The sequence below is a fragment of the Petromyzon marinus genome, chromosome 22, assembly GCF_048934315.1.
Source record: "Petromyzon marinus isolate PM22_M1 ecotype Great Lakes invasive population chromosome 22, UKy_Petmar_22M1.pri1.0, whole genome shotgun sequence".
Classification (NCBI taxonomy): Eukaryota; Metazoa; Chordata; class Hyperoartia; order Petromyzontiformes; family Petromyzontidae; genus Petromyzon; species Petromyzon marinus.
Genome location: NC_133688.1, coordinates 20517619 through 20538718, shown reverse-complemented (window position 1 = coordinate 20538718; position 21100 = coordinate 20517619). Strand labels below are relative to the sequence as shown.

Here is a 21100-nt window from a genome sequence, read left to right as displayed (position 1 = left end):
CAGCGAAAGAACACGTTGAGCCCGGAGTACTGGCGTCATACCGGAGTGATACTCGCGGGTTACTGGCGTCATACCGGCGTCATACCGGATTCATACTGGCATCATACCGGCATCATACTCGCGCCGAATCGGTGTCATATTCATGTCACACCGGAGTCACACGTCATACTGGCATAACACTCGCGTAATCTCAGCATCATACTCGCGGCTTACTGGCAATAGTGATAACAGTGAATGTCCAATTCATGGACAAGCTAGTTGAAGAACATATTAATAAATAGGTAAATAAATTCAAGTGAAACTAAGTACGTTACTTTTACTAATTAATAGTGAAATTAAAACTATTCAAGTGGTTTCCTGCTCATACGTTAATGGGGGGTGAGGGTGGGGGGTGGCGGACCAGTGGTGACAATTCCACATTCTTATGGCAGGGATTAGCCGTTCCATAGGCCAAGCACCGGTTTATTTAACGCATAATAGTACTCGTTTAATCATCCACCTCAGGGATGAGTCGATCAATGCCTGACTTGACCTGGATGCGAACTCGCTACTCTCCGCTTGCGAGCGAAGCAGGTCTTCGCCGCAGGTGCCATCAGTCGGATTCTAAGCTAACCGTGGGTAAAGGGGCAGCCCTGCAATTGCTCACTTGTGCCAATTGCTGGTGGAAGGGCCTCCACCGGGGGGGGGGGGGAGCTCCAGAGAGCTTCGCACTTCACAGGGTGCTTGGCCTACTCTTCCACACTGTGCCAGACGTCTTACAAGAGGTAAGACTGCCCACACTTTGCCCCGCCACACACAAGACCTGCCGATCGTGGGCTAACTTGTGGTGAACCCGCTTACACCGCTGGGCGGACAGAGGGGGTTGGCGGGGGTGGGTGCAGATTGAATCGAACCGACGACTTCTGGATCGCCAGTCCAGCAGTGCGCTGCTGACCGTTGCAGCATGGCAGCGTCCCCCGACAAAAGACACCGAAAATAACAACAGTAACAACGATAGTCAAATACAAGTGGTGAAAATATAGCACAGGACACCGCGAGTGGTCAGTGGCTACACGATGACCGGCTCGTTTCTCACGGCTTCTCCGCAGCCTAGGCCGTGACCCCTGACCCCCAGCTGCCTAAAGCCAGGCCCGAGCATCGCCTCCGCTAACTCCGTCCCCACCTCGTCGCCCTCCTCCCCCTCCTCGTCATCGTCGTCGTCGTCGTCGTCGTCGTTGTCGTCGTCCTCGCTGGAGTCGCTCTCGAGGCCGATGCCGGACTCCTGGCCGTGCAGCATCTCGAGCGAGAAGCAGCGGCACACGGCCGGGTCCCAGCCCATGCCGGGGCCCAGCGGGAAGCTGAACCTCTCGGGCCGCGAGCCGCCACCGCCGCCCCTCCTGCCCACGGCGGTGGCGGCCGGCCCCCCTCCGTCGCGTGCGTGGCACGTGAGCGCCACCTCCGGCCCGACGATATTCTCGTGCGTGACCCCGTTCTGCCTGGGAGCCTCCTCCTCCTCCTCTTCCTCCTCGCCGCCGCCGGGAGGCGTTCTCCCACGTCGCCCCTCGCGCCGCGACGCCTCGGCACCGCCCGGCGAACCGTCGCCGGCGCCGGACCGCCCCGCGGGCCCCCGCGGGGACTCCCGGCCCTCGCGGGGCGACCCCTCGCCCGTCCCCCTCGGTAGCGGCGGCGACGGCGGCGACCGCGGCCCCCGGCCCGTCACCTCCCGGCACGCCGGCGGATCGGCGCCGCTCGGGGGCCGCCGCGGGGCCATCTCGACCGGCGCCGCAACTGCGTCCGCAGCGACGGCTGTCGCGTTATTAGCGGCGGCGGCGGCGAGGGCGCCCGGGTCGGCCGGCCGCCCCGCGGCGCCCGCGCCGGATCGCCGGTCGGCGTCGCTCCGAGCGGGCTGCGTACCTGCGAGGCGGAGGCCGAAGTCGTCGCCGCCGCCGGCGTCCCGGCCGCCGGCGACGACGGGGGAGAGGCCGACGTCGGCCGGCCGCGGCGTGCACGGCCCGCACAGCAGCACGGCCGGCTGGGGCGGCGAGCTCACCGCTGTGGCCCACGACATGTCGGTCACACTCAGACGGCTGGCACCTGGGGGTGGGGGCGGGAGGGGACTTTGGTCAATCACGAAGATGCCACGGTGGCGGTGGTGGGGGAGGTGTTGTAGATGTCAGAGGTTGCGGTGGTTGTGATGGTGGTGGCGGTGATGGTGATAACACCGGTGATGTTGGTGATGGTCTTGAGGGAAGTCGGATTTGACCTCCCCACAACTCCTGGGCCCCATCGCCAAGCGTGGCCGCGATGATGACAGTGAACACGGTTTATCTTTCTGGTGGTTGTTGATGATCGTTGCATTCATATCGGCGATAGTAGCAGTGGAGATGGCGATGACCGTGGAGATCACAACAATGATATTGATCTCCCTGGTGGAACAGACATTGGTGGATATGACGATGGCAGTCTCGAGATCGCACTCCACAGGAGTGTCGGACTATGGTCAAAGATGACAATGATTGACGATGGGTGGCGGCGGTAGAGGTCTCATCGCGTGCGGGTTGTGATGCCGTACTGCCGGTGTGCTGGGCCAGGCTGATCTCCAGGCCCTGGATCTCCTTGACGAGGGCGCTCACGTGACCCAGAAGGTCGCGGTTCTGCAGCAGCAGCTGGTGCGTGCGGGCCTGTGCCTCCATGCGCGCCGCACACTCGGCACTCAGCTGGTCCTTGAGCAGCTGCACCTGTGGCCAGAACAACGTCATCGTCGTTAAAGTCTTCATCATCATCAACGTCATCGTCGTCGTCATCATCATCATCATCGTCATCAACGTCATCGTTGTCATCATCATCATCGTTATAGTCTTCGTCATCTGACCACCATCATCATCCTTGTCACAGTCATCGCCGTCGTCATCATCATCGCCGTCGTCTGCCGGCCCCCGTCTCGCCGCGCCGCGTCCTGCCCAAGGCTCCCTCGTCTGGGCGGGCCGAGCGCCACGACGCCGCCCGTCCTGGCACGCGCAGCGGCAGGGCGCCGGAGACCCCGGGGAACGCCCGGCAGGCACAGCGCTGTGCACGCCACATCCCGGCCTCGCAGCCTCGCGCCTACAACACCCGGCAAGCCCCCCGCTCGTCTAGATTACCGAACCCAAGCACTTGACCCCGCTTTGCTCAGAGATCCAAGGGCGGTGGTGGTGCCGGTGGTCCGGAGTCGGTGCGGTGGTGGTGCGGTGGTGGTGCGGTGGTGGTGCGGTGGTGGTGCGGTGGTGGTGTGGTGGTGGTGCGGTGGTGGTGCGGTGGTGGTGCGGTGGTGGTAGTTGCTGCCGATTACCTGCGCCACGGCCACCTGTGTCTGCTGCTGCTGCTGCAGCAGCTGCTGCTGCAGCAGCTGGATCTGGTGGTGCGTGGAGAGGGGCATGCTGGGAGAAGAGCCCATGCCCAGGTGCGGAGGAGACGCCGCTTGGGGAGAGGCCGGTGGGAGGCCCTGCGGCCACATCGCACGGAGCGGGGGGGCCGGTGGGGGTTGGGGGGGGGCCGGGAAGGGGAGACAATACGGGAGAGAGGGGGGGCAATGCGTGCGTTAGCCTTGAGCACCATCCCCATCATCATTTGGTTCTCCAGTTTGATCACCATCATCGCAATCATCTTTACCTCGACCGTGATCACAATCTTGATCCTTAACATTGTCAACATGATCTTCGCCATCACAACGACAATGACCAATACCGTGACAAGAGGCACATCATTGTCATGATGTGCTTCTTAGCCGAATCTATGAATCCCAACCCTCCCCACGCCCCGTGCCACCTGTGCCGGCGTCTCTGCGTGCGGCTCCGTCGTGTCCAGGTCGGTGAGCCCCGGCCGCCGTGCCGGCTCGGCGAGCTCAGCGGGCGAGGGGTCGTCCTCGGCATCGATGTCGGTCTCCACTGCCTCCCCGGCTGGCATGAGCGCGGCCGTGCCGTTAGCTGCGAGTGCCGATACGGTCATCGCTACTGCCACCATCACCACCACCACCACCATCATCATCACCATTACCACCACCACCACCGTCAACGCCATCACCACCACTACCATACTGCTACCATCACCACCACCATCACCACCATCATCATCATCACCATTACCACCACCACCACCACCATCATCATCATCACCGTTACCACCACCACCACCGTCAACGCCATCACCACCACTACCATACTGCTACCATCACCACCACCATCACCACCACCGTCACGCACCCTCACGCCCTCAGGCACCCTCACGCCCCGTGACACACGCACACACGCACACACACACAAACGCACACACACAGACGCACACACACGCACACACACACACACACACGCACACACACACACGCACACACGCACACACACACAGACGCACACACACACACGCACACACACACACACGCACACACACACACGCACACACACACACACGCACACACGCACACACACGCACACACACGCACACACACACACACACACGCACACACACACACACGCGTGTGTACGTACCGCCGCCGAGCGGGCCCTTGTCGGTGTCCCCGTCAGGCACGTGCTGCGCGTGCTGCACGCTCAGCTTGTGGCACACCTCGAACGCCTGCCCCACAGTGCGCACCACGCGCATCGCGTGGGACTGCAAGGCACGTGGGCAGCGGTGTCACACACGGACACGGGGGGCGGTGTGGGCGGTGTGGGCGGTGTGGGCGGTGTGGGCGGTGTGGGCGGTGTGGGCGGTGTGGGATGGACTGTGGGGGGTGGTGCAGGAGCCGCGCCCGGGGTCGGGACCCCCCGTGCGGGTCGCCCCCCCCCCCCCCTCACCTTCTTCTTGGACTTGAAGACGTTGCAGCGGAAGACGTTGCTGGTGCCGTCGCGCGCGATGTAGCTGAAGATCTTGAGGTCCTGCGAGTCGTGCGACACGTAGAAGATCCTGGCGGCGGTGGCGACCGCCGTCGTCGAGGCGGGGGGAGGAGACGTTACGGTTTCATGTTCTTTACTTTACCACGGCACAGGAGGAGCGCGACGCTAGAGAGACCGTCTGCAGGGGGATTTGGCCTACTCTTCCACGCTTAGAAGAGGGATGTGGCCTACGCAGGGATTCGGTCACGATGCTCAATGCGCGTTTCTCCCCGGGGGCTGTCGGGGCAACGCACGGTTGGTTGTCCGCCAAGAGGCCTTTTGGCGCTGGTTTCTTTATTTTCTTTGTCTGCCGAGTCTCGGGCAACGTGGCGGGTTCACAGTGGGGCGAGTCCCGAACAGCATCGCCACTCTGCGTTAAAGTTTGTGTCCGGACGGGATGATCGTCACGAGAGGTACCGCGACCGTGCGCGACAAACCGACGGACGGACAGGAGTCGTGTACGAGCGCTTTCGACCTTTGCATGGAAAGCGGTAGAATGGAACACAGACAGCAAACGCGCGTGCAGGCTAGGCAACGTCGTGCATCGCTCTGTGCGTCAGATTAAATGCTGCTATTTTTGTCGCACAAAAAGGGCTCATTCGGACCGGCAGGAACCAGGGCCGTCGCGTGGCGATGGCGAGTTATGCACCACCTATGACCTATGACCTATGAGATGTATGTACGCCGAACTTCTTTCGCACCGTACGTAGCCAACCGTGTTAATCGGAGGTGTGTAAACATCAGCGCTGGGGAGATGAAGGTAACTAGGCGGCGTGGTGGTGGCCTTGATAGGTTTTCACTAACATTGTTCAGTGTGTACGCGTACGTACGTGTGTGTGTGTGTGTGGCGCAGTGGTTAGCACGCACTGCACGACAAACCCACAGCGACCCTGTGCCTGATTTCCGGGAACGGCTCGTGGCGATTTCTATCCTAGCCGGTTCCTTATCCCGAGTTGTGCGTGTGTGGGCGCGCTTGTAAAGGTCACGGAAGCCACCACCCACCGGTAGATGGGGTCATGCATCACCAGCATCTTGCTTTCATCCCACGCCCACTCCTTCTTCTGCCCGGCGAGAGACACGGAGGGGGGGGGCAAGTGGGGGGTGGCGACATCTGAGTCTGCAGCAGCATCACACAGCAGCCCTCTCCGATGCGTCTCACGCATCGTCATCGTCTCTCACATATGGGTCGACGATTTCAAACATGGATTTTTTTCCCGAACCGGCAAACAGTGAACCGCAGTCGACTTCTCTGGGTCTCATCAGCATGGTGTGGTGGCGGTGAAGGTCGAGTCGGAGGAAGCCGGGGGGGGGGGTGGTGGGGGTCTAACACAGGGTGATGCACTCCTTACTGGTGAAGTTCTGATGGGGGCCAAAAAAAAAAACCTTTTTTAAAATATCTCCAGCCAGCAATGCAAGGTCCTTAACAGAGGCCAGAGAGAGAGGGTTGAGATTGTGATGTCATGTTGACGAGCATGTGCGTGCGTGTGTTTGGTGTGACTGTGTGTGTTTGGTGTGACTGTGTGTGTGTTTGGTGTGAATGTGCGTGTGTGTTATCGCAGGGGTGTTTGTAAACAATGTAATTGTCTGCACGTGTGTGTGTGAAGACCCTGCTGGCCCTGACAGGTGCTCGTTAAAACCAGAACTTTGCCCCAACAGGCTGCAGGACAGAGGATAGAATTGTCCTCGCGCGTGTGTGTGAGTGGGTGTGTGTGAGTGGGTGTGTGTGAGTGGGTGTGTGTGTGTGCCTGCGTGCGTATGTATGTGTGTGTGTGTCTGAGTGGGGAGCGGTGGTGTAGCGGTTAGCGCTACGCTGCGCTATGAGTTCGATTCCTGCTCACGGCCAACACCAGTGACGATTATCTGAACCTGTCCCAGGCCTCCTCCCCTAGGTTGACTCAGCCTCAATTGAGTACCTGGTGCGATGTGTAAACATTGCCACTAGGGAGACAAAGGCGGCCGGGCGTATTGCTGGCCACCCGTTCTGGCCTTCATAGGTGCTGGCTAACAGCACTTGCCACAACAGTCTGGTAATGCTATACGGGAGATCTTTGTCTTTGTTTTGGTGAGGGAGGTAGTGGTGTGCGTGGTGAGGGGGCAGTGTGCGTGGTGAGGGAGCAGTGTGCGTGGTGAGTGGGCAGTGTGCGTGGTGAGGGGGCAGTGTGCGTGGTGAGGGGGCGGTGTGCGTGGTGAGGGGGCAGTGTGCGTTGGTGAGGGGGCAGTGTGCGTGGTGAGTGGGCAGTGTGCGTGGTGAGGGGGCGGTGTGCGTGGTGAGGGGGCAGTGTGCGTGGTGAGGGGGCGGTGTGCGTGGTGAGGGGGCAGTGTGCGTGGTGAGGGGGCAGTGTGCGTGGTGAGGGGGCGGTGTGCGTGGTGAGGGGGCGGGGTGCGTGGTGAGGGGGCGGTGTGCGTGATGAGTGGGCGGTGTGCGTGGTGACGGGGCAGTGTGCGTGGTGAGGGGGCGGTGTGCGTGGTGAGGGGGCGGTGTGCGTGGTGAGGGGGCAGTGTGCGTGGTGAGGAGGCGGTGTGCGTGGTGAGGGGGCAGTGTGCGTGGTGAGGGGGCGGGGTGCGTGGTGAGGGGGCGGTGTGCGTGGTGAGGGGGCGGTGTGCGTGGTGAGGGGGCAGTGTGCGTGGTGAGGGGGCGGTGTGCGTGGTGAGGGGGCAGTGTGCGTGGTGAGGAGGCGGTGTGCGTGGTGAGGGGGCAGTGTGCGTGGTGAGGGGGCGGGGTGCGTGGTGAGGGGGCGGTGTGCGTGGTGAGGGGGCGGTGTGCGTGGTGAGGGGGCAGTGTGCGTGGTGAGGGGGCGGTGTGCGTGGTGAGGGGGCAGTGTGCGTGGTGAGGGGGCAGTGTGCGTGGTGAGGGGGCGGTGTGCGTGGTGAGGAGGCGGTGTGCGTGATGAGTGGGCGGTGTGCGTGGTGACGGGCAGTGTGCGTGGTGAGGGGGCGGTGTGCGTGGTGAGGGGGCAGTGTGCGTGGTGAGGAGGCGGTGTGCGTGGTGAGGGGGCGGTGTGCGTGGTGAGTGGGCGGTGTGCGTGGTGAGGGGGCAGTGTGCGTGGTGAGGGGGCGGTGTGCGTGGTGAGGGGGCAGTGTGCGTGGTGAGGGGGCAGTGTGCGTGGTGAGGGGGCGGGGTGCGTGGTGAGGGGGCAGTGTGCGTGGTGAGGAGGCAGTGTGCGTGGTGAGGGGGCGGTGTGCGTGGTGAGGGGGCGGTGTGCGTGGTGAGTGGGCAGTGTGCGTGGTGAGGGGGCAGTGTCCCCATGTTTACCGTCATCTTGCGGAGCGCCGCCGGCTTCTTGCGGAGCGCCACCTTCACCCCGTCGACGGACACGGCGATGCACACCTTCTTCTTCTTGATGTTCTTCGCCTTGAACTCGTACTGCGACGACACGGCGTAGCGTCGCCGGTGAGAACCACCAAGGCCGAAGCCGCTCCCGATTTGGCTCGCTGAACACAAACGCTGCCGCTGCTGCAGTAACTTGGAGCAGAGTGGCACGGCTTTAAGAAAGGGCCTCAAAGGTAGCTCTGTGATATCCGCTTGCGCGGGCTGTCCTCCGGCCGCTCGGAGAGATTTGCGGATGGATTCTTCGTCAAATGACGCGATGCCGCGACCACACTCACGCACTCGCACACTCGCACACAAAAGACAAAGATCACCCGTATAGCCTTAACAGCCCGTTGGGGCAAGTGCTGTTAGCGAGCACCTATGCATGCCAGGGGGTGGGTGACCAGCACCACGTCCGGACGCCTTTGTCTCTGCAGTGGCGATGTTTACACATCGCACCAGATATTCATTTGAGGCTGAGTCGACCTAGGGGAGGCCCAGGACCGAATCAGATAATCGTCACCGGTATTGACCCGTGAGCGGGAATCGAACTCGGGTCACGGGGTTCGTAGCGCAGCGTGCCAACCGCTGCACCACCGCTCCCCACGCTTACACGCTCGCACACAATGTGTCACGTTGGCACCGCACGTGCAACTGCATCGCGGGAGACTCGAGGATAATCCCAGGGTCACGAGCCGCTTGCGTGCCCCTTATGTGCCGCTTGCGTCTGACAAACCCGGGCGTGACCACGAATAAATAAATAAAAGTTACAGGCATCCTCGGAAACTAATGACACCGAATAACCTCCTGCGTTGGGCACGGAGCGATACGCGATGACGCGAGGCCCCGTGGTATAGCAGCATCCCACGGTGCATCCAGAGACCGTCGCGACCCAGGTGCCCTCTGACCTTGTGCGCTCATTGTAAAGGTAAAGGCGCAGCCCCGTAAGTGCTGGCTCATGCCACCGCTGGCGGAGGGAGCCTCAGCTAGAAGGGGCTACGCCGTTTTGGAATTGCATTTCGCGATACAGTATAATCGTGTTGTTGTTGTGATTTTCAGTACAATACTTGACTTCCCAGCACGAATACTAGATCTTCATCTGCATGATCACTCAACGCGAGGCTCGCCATGGAGTCCGCTGACTGCGAGCTGTGACGCTCACGACTCGCGCGCCGCCGGTTACACACTGGACTGGTTGTTGTTGTAACTTTCTGACCCGCCCCAGCTGGACATCTGTGAAAAAGAGCTTTGTGGTCCATCGGATTCCTCCTCGTGCAGTCTAAATAAAAATTCCGTGGGAGTGGAGAGAGGCGGGAAAATTGAAAGGAGAGCGAATTCCCCTGTGGGGCCATCAATCACCCCCGGGCACACGACTGGTAAAGCACTCAAGTTAATTGGCGTTTTGTTCCTTCCGTAAATATTACATCAAGAAACCACGCAACAGCAACAACAAGAAAATAATCAATATTACCCATTTAATCTTGACTTAACGATATTTAAGGAAACGCGCGATGCGATGATCGTGGATATCGTGCCACGCGATGTGATGATCGTGGATACCGTGCCGCGTGATGCGATGATCGTGGAAATCGTGCCACGAGATGCGATGATCGTGGATATCGTGCCACGAGATGCGATGATCGTGGATACCGTGCCACGTGATGCGATGATCGTGGATATCGTGCCACGCAAGGAGTCGCCGCAGCGTCGGCGCAGCACGGCGGCCCGAGTGGCCACCGACGGTTCACGGAATGGCGTCTCTCAAATTCCCTTTTCCACTGCCAAACGCGAAGAGCCGGTTGCTGGTGAATGGATGAGGAGTGGGGGGTAGTGGTGAATGGGTGAGGAGTGGAGGGTAGTGGTGAATGGGTGAGGAGTGGGGGTAGTGGTGAATCGGTGAGGAGTGGGGGTAGTGGTGAATGGGTGAGGAGTGGGTGGTAGTGGTGAATGGGTGAGGAGTGGGTGGTAGTGGTGAATGGGTGAGGAGTGGGGGTAGTGGTGAATGGGTGAGTGGGGGGATAGTGGTGAATGGGTGAGGAGTAGAGGGTAGTGGTGAATGTGTGAGGAGTGGAGGGTAGTGGTGAATGGGTGAGGAGTGGGGGTAGTGGTGAATGGGTGAGGAGTGGAGGGTAGTGGTGAATGTGTGAGGAGTGGGGGTAGTGGTGAATGGGTGAGGAGTGGGGGTAGTGGTGAATGGGTGAGGAGTGGAGGGTAGTGGTGAATGGGTGAGTGGGTGGTAGTGGTGAATGGGTGAGGAGTAGTGGTGAATGGGTGAGGAGTGGGGGGTAGTGGTGAATGGGTGAGGAGTGGGGGTAGTGGTGAATGGGTGAGGAGTGGGGGTAGTGGTGAATGGGTGAGGAGTGGGGGTAGTGGTGAATGGGTGAGTGGGGGGATAGTGGTGAATGGGTGAGGAGTAGAGGGTAGTGGTGAATGTGTGAGGAGTGGAGGGTAGTGGTGAATGGGTGAGGAGTGGGGGTAGTGGTGAATGGGTGAGGAGTGGAGGGTAGTGGTGAATGTGTGAGGAGTGGAGGGTAGTGGTGAATGGGTGAGGAGTGGGGGTAGTGGTGAATGGGTGAGGAGTGGGGGTAGTGGTGAATGGGTGAGGAGTGGGGGTAGTGGTGAATGGGTGAGTGGGGGGATAGTGGTGAATGGGTGAGGAGTGGAGGGTAGTGGTGAATGGGTGAGGAGTGGAGGGTAGTGGTGAATGGGTGAGGAGTGGGGGGTAGTGGTGAATGGGTGAGGAGTGGAGGGTAGTGGTGAATGGGTGAGGAGTGGGGGTAGTGGTGAATGGGTGAGTGGAGGGTAGTGGTGAATGGGTGAGGAGTGGGTGGTAGTGGTGAATGGGTGAGGAGTGGAGGGTAATGGTGAATGGGTGAGGAGTGGGTGGTAGTGGTGAATGGGTGAGTGGGGGGATAGTGGTGAATGGGTGAGGAGTGGAGGGTAGTGGTGAATGGGTGAGTGGGGGGATAGTGGTGAATGGGTGAGGAGTGGGGGTAGTGGTGAATGGGTGAGGAGTGGGTGGTAGTGGTGAATGGGTGAGTGGGGGGATAGTGGTGAATGGGTGAGGAGTGGGGGTAGTGGTGAATGGGTGAGGAGTGGGTGGTAGTGGTGAATGGGTGAGTGGGGGTACAGTGGTGAATGGGTGAGGAGTGGAGGGTAGTGGTGAATGGGTGAGGAGTAGTGGTGAATGGGTGAGGAGTGGTGGTGAATGGGTGAGGAGTGGTGGTGAATGGGTGAGGAGTGGTGGTGGTGAATGGGTGAGGAGTGGTAGTGGTGAATGGGTGAGGAGTAGTGGTGAATGGGCGAGGAGTGGTGGTGAATGGGTGAGGAGTGGTGGTGAATGGGTGAGGAGTGGTGGTGAATGGGTGAGGAGTGGTGGTGAATGGCTACATTCCCAATAGATGAGAGGTGACAACAACAACATCAACAACATTATTATTGAATTCACTTCGCTTTACGACCTTGCAAATATACAAAACATCTTGGAGGGGTTCCAAAGTGGAGCCGTTGGAAGACGGGACGGGGGCGAGAGGGAGAACGGCGCTCCGTCCGGGACAGCGCACGCAGAGACCCGGAACGTTCTCGCGCTTGCTCTGCACAGTGCTCCGGTGGCGTTTTCCAAACTGAATTCAGTTTGTTGCGGAGGCTCCCAACACGTGGACCGAAACGTCGGACGTCGTAGTCACGTACATATCGATGTACAAAGTAATTAGTGCTTAATGTGAAAGTCCAACGAGCATCAACAATTGTCCTTAAGATCATCACATATTTGGAAAAAAAAGTTTTGCTGGCTGGCTTGAGAGAGGGACGGACGGTCACGACCGACCGAAGGAGGCGCGGGCTCGCTCGTCCGACTACAAACAGATATATCTAGCGGTGCGGCAGCTTGCGCACACGGACAAACGCGGAGGCAGACGGGGGTCTGTGCTGCGAGACCGGGGGCACCGGGCAAGCCTCGCGCCTCCAGCGGCTGCAGAGGTCACACGAAACCGCTCCCAACGCCGCTCCCAACGCCGAGCCCAACGGTTCCAGCCGCACGCCGCCAACTTTGACCCTACGCTGGCAGGTTCATTGTGGGGGGGGGGGGGGGGGGGGCGGCGTCATCCAGCAGTGGATTGACAAAATCAGGCGGCACGAGGATCAAGAGCCCACTCGGAACGAAGTTCGCCGCTGTCGGCGCCACGAGACTGTGGGTTATCGTATTACTCCCCCCCCCGCCCCCCCCGCCCCTAATTTTCGTTGACATCGGATGAATGCGTTCGCGAGTAAGCATGGCGTCTTCCTGCCCACTCCACCTCTCTCTCTCTCTACCCCCACCCCCCCTCTCTCTCTCTCCTCTGCCCCTCGCTCGCGTTCCACAGCGAGCTGCTACTGTACACCACTTGGCGCGTCCCGAATGGATAAATCATTCCGGTGCGGTGAAGCTCTGGATCGCGGCCTAAATGCTCGCACCAAACAAAGAGCAAGTTGTTTGTTACGGGGGCCCCAGCATCCAGCCGCCGCCGCCTCCTCCACCTCCGAGTTTCTGAGTTCCGTTGACACGAGACATCACGCATTTCCTACGCAGCCGTGCGGGCCTTCTGGGAGCGGCCACCTCGAGCAGAATTCATTCAAGGCAAGCGAAAGTCTCGAGACGGGTTTCTGACATGACGATGTCTCACTGGAAGAGATTCGCTCCAATAAATATTCATTCACTCCGCTATAGGTTCACTCCGCTATAGGTTCACTCCGCTATAGGTTCATGCGCTATAGGTTCACTCCGCTATAGGTTCACTCCTAATTAGCATGTGGCCTACAGAACACACGCTGGTCACACCGCCGTCACCGTCTGAGACAAAGCGGGGATTGGCCACGACACGCCGGTGGTCAAGACTGGGGGGGGGGGGTGGGGGGGGGAGGGACGTCCACCGTGGAGATGGAGTGGCGATCGACAAAATCGGATCGCTCGCAGGGTCCGCGAGGTACAGCGATTGCTCGGGGAGGGAAGCGTTCATCCAGCAGTGGGTAGAGCACAGATAGCAGGGCAGAAGGAGTATCAATACAGTTCAGTTGTTCTGTTCACTGCCCCGCGTGCCCCCCGCGTGCCCCCCGCGTGCAAGACGAACACTCTGCCGTCACAGTCAACAGCCGTCAATTCTTTTCTAGTTTACTTCACGGGGTCGATCCGCTAATCAATGAGATTTACCGATCTTACTCGTGCATCCAGCAGCGGATTGATCATGGCTGATCATGGGGTGGTGACGAGGCTTTGTTGAAAGTGCCGCGCGAAGGAAATCTTCAGCCTCGTAGCTGTCCCGTTGTCAAATCCGATTTAACGACGTCAATAACAAATCAATGAACACACACACACCGCGTTCATCTATAACGTTATAATCGGCGACACTTCCGGAAAGGGGCTCTTCTTCACAGAACGATGCCTCCTGCACTCATTTTTTTCCACCCCCCCCGCCCCCACCGGTTCAGGCCGTCGTGTCATTGTGGAACGCGTGGCGTGTTTTTGGGCTTGCAGCAGCAGCAGCAGCAGCCGCGGCAAGCACAATTTAAACAGATAGATGCATCTCCTTGCTGAAAGCATCGAGCAGTGGCCACTGAGATGCATCCAGATAATCATCATCGTCGTCACCACCGCGATGACGATGCCACAAATGTAATTTTCAATCTGCAGTTCCTGGCCGTGCTGTATACAATTTGATCAATATACCGCGCTGTGCAAACACCAATAATTGTATCTGCACACTCTAATTCATTATACAAAGTACAGTATTTTAATAATTAATATGCTCTTCTAACAAGAGCCAAGATGGCTCTTGAATGTCATCCGCTTCCAATGGATGTGGCGCGTGCGAGGGGAGGCCCAATGGGGAGATGGTGCATCGAAATCGGCTCCTCGCGCGTGCCGATGCCATCCACGGTTGGATGGTTGCATCGCTAGACTGTGGGGAGGCGGCCAGGTGGAGGACCTTCATCCAGCAGTGGATTGACCCTGGCCGATGATGATGATGATCATAGCCCTTGCAGCAGGGAAATTAATAATGCACCGAGCAATTCTTAGCAGATACAATTACAACTATAATTAATTAATATCGCATGACGCACGTTATGCATTTACACACTTACCGTTCGATGACAGAACTACGTCCACATTCTGTAGGGTTTTTTCCTCTCCCCGGTATGGTTCGATGCTCTCGGTACGCTTTGCAATGAGAGACGTTTGCGCCAGCGTGTTTTGGCAGAGTAGGCCAAATACCCTCCGAGAGGTGAGCCCCCCCCCCAGATCCCGCTCCCGTGGAGGAGCCTCGCTCCGACAGCGACACGGAGAGAGCGCTTGCAGGGCTGCACCTCTCGCAGGCGATCCTACTCTTGAGAACAGCGGCATCAGCGGCCACGTGCACCTCCGATTAGCACGGCTGGCAACGTGCAGTGCGGAAGAAGAAGAGCGGTGACGTCGAGGCCTGCTGCTGCTGGAGCCACGGGGAGAGGGCTCGGCACAGAGAGAGAGTTCGTGGCATGTCGCTGTTCCTCCTCCTCCTCCTCTGTTGAAGGAGTGCGTGCTCCGTTAATTAATCTCTTTGAGACTCTATGTAGCTATATGAGTATCTCTATATATCTCTGAGTATCTCTATGTACATTGAGGGAAAAAAGTATTTGATCCCCTGCTGATTTTGTACGTTTGCCCACTGACAAAGAAATGATCAGTCTATACTTTTAACGGTAGGTTTATTTGAACAGTGAGAGACAGAATAACAACAAAAATCCAGAAAAACGCATGTCAAAAATGTTATAAATTCATTTGCATTTTAATAAGGGAAATAAGTATTTGACCCCCTCTCAATCAGAAAGATTTATGGCTCCCAGGTGTCTTTTATACAGGTAACGAGCTGAGATTAGGATCACACTCTTAAAGGGAGTGCTCCTAATCTCAGCTTGTTACCTGTATAAAAGGCACCTGTCCACAGAAGCAATCAATCAATCAGATTCCAAACTCTCCACCATGGCCAAGACCAAATAGCTCTCCAAGGATGTCAGGGACAAGATTGTAGACCTACACAAGGCTGGAATGGGCTACAAGACCATTGCCAAGCAGCTTGGTGAGAAGGTGACAACAGTTGGTGCGATTATTCGCAAATGGAAGAAACACAAAAGAACTGTCAATCTCCCTCGGCCTGGGGCTCCATGCAAGATTTCACCTCGTGGAGTTGCAATGATCATGAGAACGGTGAGGAATCAGCCCAGAACTACACGGGAGAATCTTGTCAATGATCCCAAGGCAGCTGGGACCATAGTCACCAAGAAAACAATTGGTAACACACTACGCCATGAAGGACTGAAATCCTGCAGCGCCCGCAAGGTCCCCCTGCTCAAGAAAGCACATATACATGCCCGTCTGAAGTTTGCCAATGAACATCTGAATGCTTCAGAGGACAACTGGGTGAAAGTGTTGTGGTCAGATGAGACCAAAATGGAGCTCTTTGGCATTAACTCAACTCGCCGTGTTTGGAGGAGGAGGAATGCTGCCTATGACCCCAAGATCACCATCCCCACCGTCAAACATGGAGGTGGAAACATTATGCTTTGGGGGTGTTTTTCTGCTAAGGGGATAGGACAACTTCACCGCATCAAAGGGACGATGGACGGGGCCATGTACCGTTAAATCTTGGGTGAGAACCTCCTTCCCTTAGCCAGGGCATTGAAAATGGATCGTGGATGGGTATTCCAGCATGACTGACCCAAAACACATGGCCAAGGCAACAAAGGAGTGGCTCAAGAAGAAGCACATTAAGGTCCTGGAGTGGCCTAGCCAGTCTCCAGACCTTAATCCCATAGAAAATATGTGAAGGGAGCTGAAGGTTCGAGTTGCCAAACGTCAGCCTCGAAACCTTAATGACTTGGAGAAGATCTGCAAATAGGAGTGGGACAAAATCCCTCCTGAGATGTGTGTAAACCTGGTGGCCAACTACAAGAAACGTCTGACCTCTGTGATTGCCAACAAGGGTTTTGCCACCAAGTACTAACTCATGTTTTGCAGAGGGGTCAAATACTTATTTCCCTCATTAAAATGCAAATCAATTCATAACATTTTTGACATGCGTTTTTCTGGATTTTTTTGTTGTTATTCTGTCTCTCACTGTTCAAATAAACCAACCATTAAAATTATATACTGATCATTTCTTTGTCAGTGGGCAAACGTACAAAATCAGCAGGGGATCAAATACTTTTTTCCCTCACTGTATCTCTACTGGTATTTCCGAGTATATCTATACATCTCTGTGTATCTCTACGAGTATTTCTATACATCTGTGTATCTCTACGAGTATCTCTATATACAGTATATCTATGCATCTCGAAGAGTATTTCTACGGTTGGATTGCCACAGTCGCAGCGCTGCACCTCGTGTCTTGAATTTTCCACCCGTGAATGAGATGCGAGCGATCTTTAAACCGCTGCCCATGCACAATAGTCACGGATAAAACTAAATTATCTTTTTATTTTACCAGGTAAGGCCCACTGAGCTACGTAGCTCTTTTTCAGAAGCGCTCTGGACACAAATGACAGCTCAACGAAGTGGCTTATCACGTGGAAATTTATCGCAGCCAAATACTCTAAACGCGTGATGTTGTTGATTATATGTGTAGGGAAAAAACGGAGGATCTGGAGAAAAATCCACGCGGTCACGGGGAGAGAGAGACACGCAAACTCCAAATATACAGCAGCAGGCGTCAGGGTCGGGATCGAACCCACGCGCTCCTGTATACCAGGCGAGGTAGTTATCAAGAGGCCGACATTTCACAAGGGCTCTGCTCAATAGCGTAATCCGTGCGTGCTTGGAGGCAGAGTTAATTACAACGGTTTGATTTTAGTATCACCACTCTGGGTTGTTTCGGTGCTGCGATGATGACTATCTTGAGCCTAGCCCCCCCCATCCATCGTCACCCGTTACATTAGCGGACACACCGTGTGGCAATGCGCACACACGCGCACGTCCCAGGAGAAGGGCGGAGCGGTGGCGCAGCGGTTAGCGCGCTGCACTGCGAACCCGCGACCCGAGTTCGATTGCCGGTGACGGCCAACACCGGTGGCGATCATCTGAACTGTCCGTGGGCTTCCCCTTTAGGTTAGGGCTCGACAGCGTGCGGCTCTTCAAGGACTGCCGCTTCGTGACGTCGTTTATGAAGGCCCACCACCGTCTCGTATTCACCACACAGTGCGTTACAGCTCTTGAAATATTGAGAGTTTTTTTTTTTACCTAATTCGAAATGTCTCTTGTTGTTGTTGTTTTAGTTGCCAACCCCTGCTTCAGGTCGATTCCGCCTCAAATGAGTACCTGGGCGGCGTGTAAAACATCACCTCTGGGGAGACAAAGGCGACCGGGCGTGGTGTTGTCCACCCACCCCCATCACGTCCCGTGCCGACCTACATAGGTGCTCGCTCACATCACTTGTCCTAAACAGCCAGTGTAGGCTTTATGGGGGATCTTTGTCTTTGCGTATGTACACATGCATGTATGCGTGTGTGTCTATGCGTGGGTGGGAGCTATTATTACGTTCAGGGCACATCATTTTTCATTAACTGGTAATAATATTGCTGCGTGAGTGATGTTAAAGGAGGCAGCCCCCACACACAAGACAAAGATCCCCCGTATAGCCTTAACAGACTGTTGGGGCGATGTTTACATACCGCACCAGGTACTCATTTGGGGCTGAGTCGACCTAGGGGAGGCCCAGAACCGGTTCAAATAACCATCACCGGTGTTGGCTGCGAGCGGGAATCGAACTCGCGTCGCCCGGTTCGCAGCGCAGCGCGCTAACCGCTGTGCCACGGTTCCTCCCCCCCCTCCCCACTCCCCCCTCCCCACTCCCCCACCCCACTACCCCACCCCCCTCCCCACTCCCCCACCACCCTCCACACGTGCACGCATCACCACACTCGCTCAATAAAAACCAAGGCCCTCAGGGAGGGAGGGCGCGGCCAATGTGGTTTTTAATCCGTCACAAACACCGATAGCTACCACAGCTCAGCACCCAGCCCCTCACTCCCACGGAACGCGCCACTCTTTTTTTATTTTTACACGCTTTCATTTAGCTCACTGTCGTTGTTGTATCCTCAAATCTTGTAACTAAATTTTAACCCACTTCCCAATGTGGTATCGACTGCAAACTTGGGAAACTTATGTTATACTGATGACAATACTATATTCTATCATAAAAAAACATATATATTTTTAAACAATCTTTGTATATGTTATGTTTCGGCTTGGGTCTAATTGTCCACGCTCAGCTGACGTTGGCTGTGATTGACCACGGTCCCTGACGTTGTGGAAGCTTCGGGGCCAATTCCTGGAGTCGTGGAGTTCTTCCATTACTACTAGGGTACATTTCATAAAAGCGTGTTTTTAAAAAAAAATGTTTTTTTTTATTTTACCAGACAAGAACCCCACTGAACTGCATTGTAGCTCTTTTTCAGAAGCAACTTGGCCACAAATGATAGTTCAACGAAGCGGCTTATCGCGTGCAAATTTGTGGCCAAATACTGTAACCGCGTGCTTCTAAATGTGTGGAGGGAAAGACCGGGGAGAGAGCGAGACACGCAAATTCGAAATATACCGCAGGTGTCAAGGTCATGATCAAACTCATGTACCTCCTGCATACAAGGCGAGGTAGTTAACATCTCCTAGCCACCGTGATGATGATGAGAGAGACACGCAAATTCCAAATATACTGCAGGTGTCAGGGTCAGGATCAAACGTGTACCTCCTGCATACCAGGCGAGGTAGTTAACATCTAGCCACCGTGATGATGATGATGATGAGAGAGAGAGACACAAATTCCAAATATACCGCAGGTGTCAGGGTCAGGATCGAACTCATGTACCTCCTGAATACCAGGCGAGGTAGTTAACATCTCCTAGCCACCGTGGTGCCTCGTCAGCCCAAGTTCCTCCAGAGTGCGAGTTGAGCTGCTGACGATGGTGACCGATGACGATGATCCCCATTCCGGTAGCTGAGCACAGTGGCCCGAAGGCCCCAAAGACGCCAAGCGGCTAGCAACAAACAGCACGACGGTTAACACGGTTCTTGAAATCAGGGGGCGAATCGTCTAGAGACTTTACAAGGAGGGATGTGAGCATGGGTTGGGCGAGGGCAGTCTCTTGACATTTAACAATTTTTTTCATGGTACATCGGGGCCTACACGGGATAGACACTGAAATGTCTCTGGTAAATGTCAATGACAAGTAAAAAAATATTTTTGGGAGTCTCAGTGGGGGGGGGCTGAGATTTTGCGAAGGCGGCGAGGAGCGAGGGGACCGTGGCGGCCACGCAGGCCGGGTTGAGGCAGGGCCCACGTGGAGGGAAGATGGATAATTATTGGCACCACATGGCAAGTCGCATCGGTCTGGGCCGCAGAAATTCCAATCGCTACGCGTCCCACATGGAGTTTATTTAGGACACGGTTTAACGACTTTAATGTTGAAACGGTCTCTTCTCTCTCTCGCTCTGTTCGCCAAATGCGACGCCACGGAGGGAGATCGCAGAGCGACGGTGGCTGTCAGAGCCGAAACTGAGCAGCGATTTTGAAAAGTGGAAAAAAATCACCCATTTGTGAGAGGGGGGGGGGAGGGGGGCACGAGCGGAAGGATGTTGGGAACGGAGCTCCCTAACCCCAAGTCTCACAACACCAGTCAATCGGCTCCTACCCCTGACCCCAACAAGCCCACAAGACCTCACCACTGGTCCGAACCCTACCAACACGAGCCCCGTCTCTAATCCACACGAGCCAGCCAGACGACACTAGCCCTATCTCTAACCACACTATCCAAACAGACACTCATGCTACCCACACTCTCCAACCAGACACTAGCCCCATCTCTAACGACACTATCCACCCAGACACTAGTTATACCCACACTAGCCAGCCAGACACTAGCCCTACCTCTAACCCACACTAGCCAACAAAGCACTCCAATCACCATGCGCAAACCCTAGCAGAGGCAGCCAATCGTACGCCGACGCTCGCGCTGCCCCGGCCGCTGCTGCCCCGGCCGCTGCTGCCCCTGACCCTGCCCACGGCTCCCTCGCCCTGCCCACGGCTCCCTCGCCCTGCATCCGCGTCGTCACCTTTTGCCTTTGGCTCGCGGTGCCCCACGGCGACGCGAGCGGAAACTTCCCCGCATGGCGCGGGCAATGGGCGCTGGCAGCGCCGTGCGGCGATTGTGAGCGAACAAGGGGCCCTTGTCTCTGTCCCACTGGGCCCGCTGGTGGTGCTGGTCACTGTGGTGGTGCCACCGCCAAAGACCCAAACCCGTCCACCCCGTGTAGCCTTCACAGGCTGCTGGGGCAAGTGCTGTTAGCGAGCAGCACCTGTGAAGGCCGGCACGGCACACGAGGGGGTGGGTGGCCAGCACCACGCCCGGTCGCCTTTGTCGCACCAGTGGCGATGTTTACTACACACCGCACCAGGTACTCAATTGAGGCCGAGTCGACCTAGGGGAGGCCCAGGACCGGTTTAAATAATCGTCACTGGTAATGGCCGCGAACGGGAATTTAATCTCGGGTTCGCCGGGTTCGTAACGCGGCGCGCCACTTGCCGAGACCGCCACCCCCACTGCCACACAGCCCGCGACTGTGAGGCTGAGTGACGTTCAGTGTCCACACAGAGGCATGCAGGAGACCGGGCAAACAGGGCCCCCCAGATTTTTTATTCCCACCAAAACTTACCTGGATTATTTTATTAGTTAAGCAAGTTTCGATGGCCTTATCCAGTTCATGAAACTTTTTTAAGCAAAAAATTATGCTTTTAATTGGCGTGCATCGAGCACGGCGTGTGACAAAGTGTAAGGTTGACAAGGTGAGAGGGTGAGAGAGCACCTTTGAAACGGACCGCAGAAGTAGCGCCCTGCACTTTCCCAACAG

General features: G+C 56.7%; 1 protein-coding gene across 3 annotated transcripts in view; it reads right to left on the bottom strand.

The window, feature by feature from the left end:
• The window catches only part of LOC116944846 (carboxyl-terminal PDZ ligand of neuronal nitric oxide synthase protein-like), a 43342-nt gene that overhangs the window by 7355 nt on the left and 14887 nt on the right, over positions 1–21100 (bottom strand). The window contains exons 3-10 of one of the 3 annotated variants that reach the window (XM_032958652.2): positions 8137–8247; positions 5886–5944; positions 4806–4914; positions 4500–4620; positions 3784–3968; positions 3308–3460; positions 2552–2717; positions 1894–2073 (exon numbers count right to left, since the gene is read on the bottom strand). In XM_032958652.2, the coding sequence (XP_032814543.2) occupies positions 1894–2073; positions 2552–2717; positions 3308–3460; positions 3784–3968; positions 4500–4620; positions 4806–4914; positions 5886–5944; positions 8137–8247 (1084 nt within the window). The remainder of the gene's footprint in view (positions 1–1893; positions 2074–2551; positions 2718–3307; positions 3461–3783; positions 3969–4499; positions 4621–4805; positions 4915–5885; positions 5945–8136; positions 8248–21100) is intronic. The other 2 variants (XM_032958653.2, XM_032958654.2) reach the window with 2 other exon arrangements.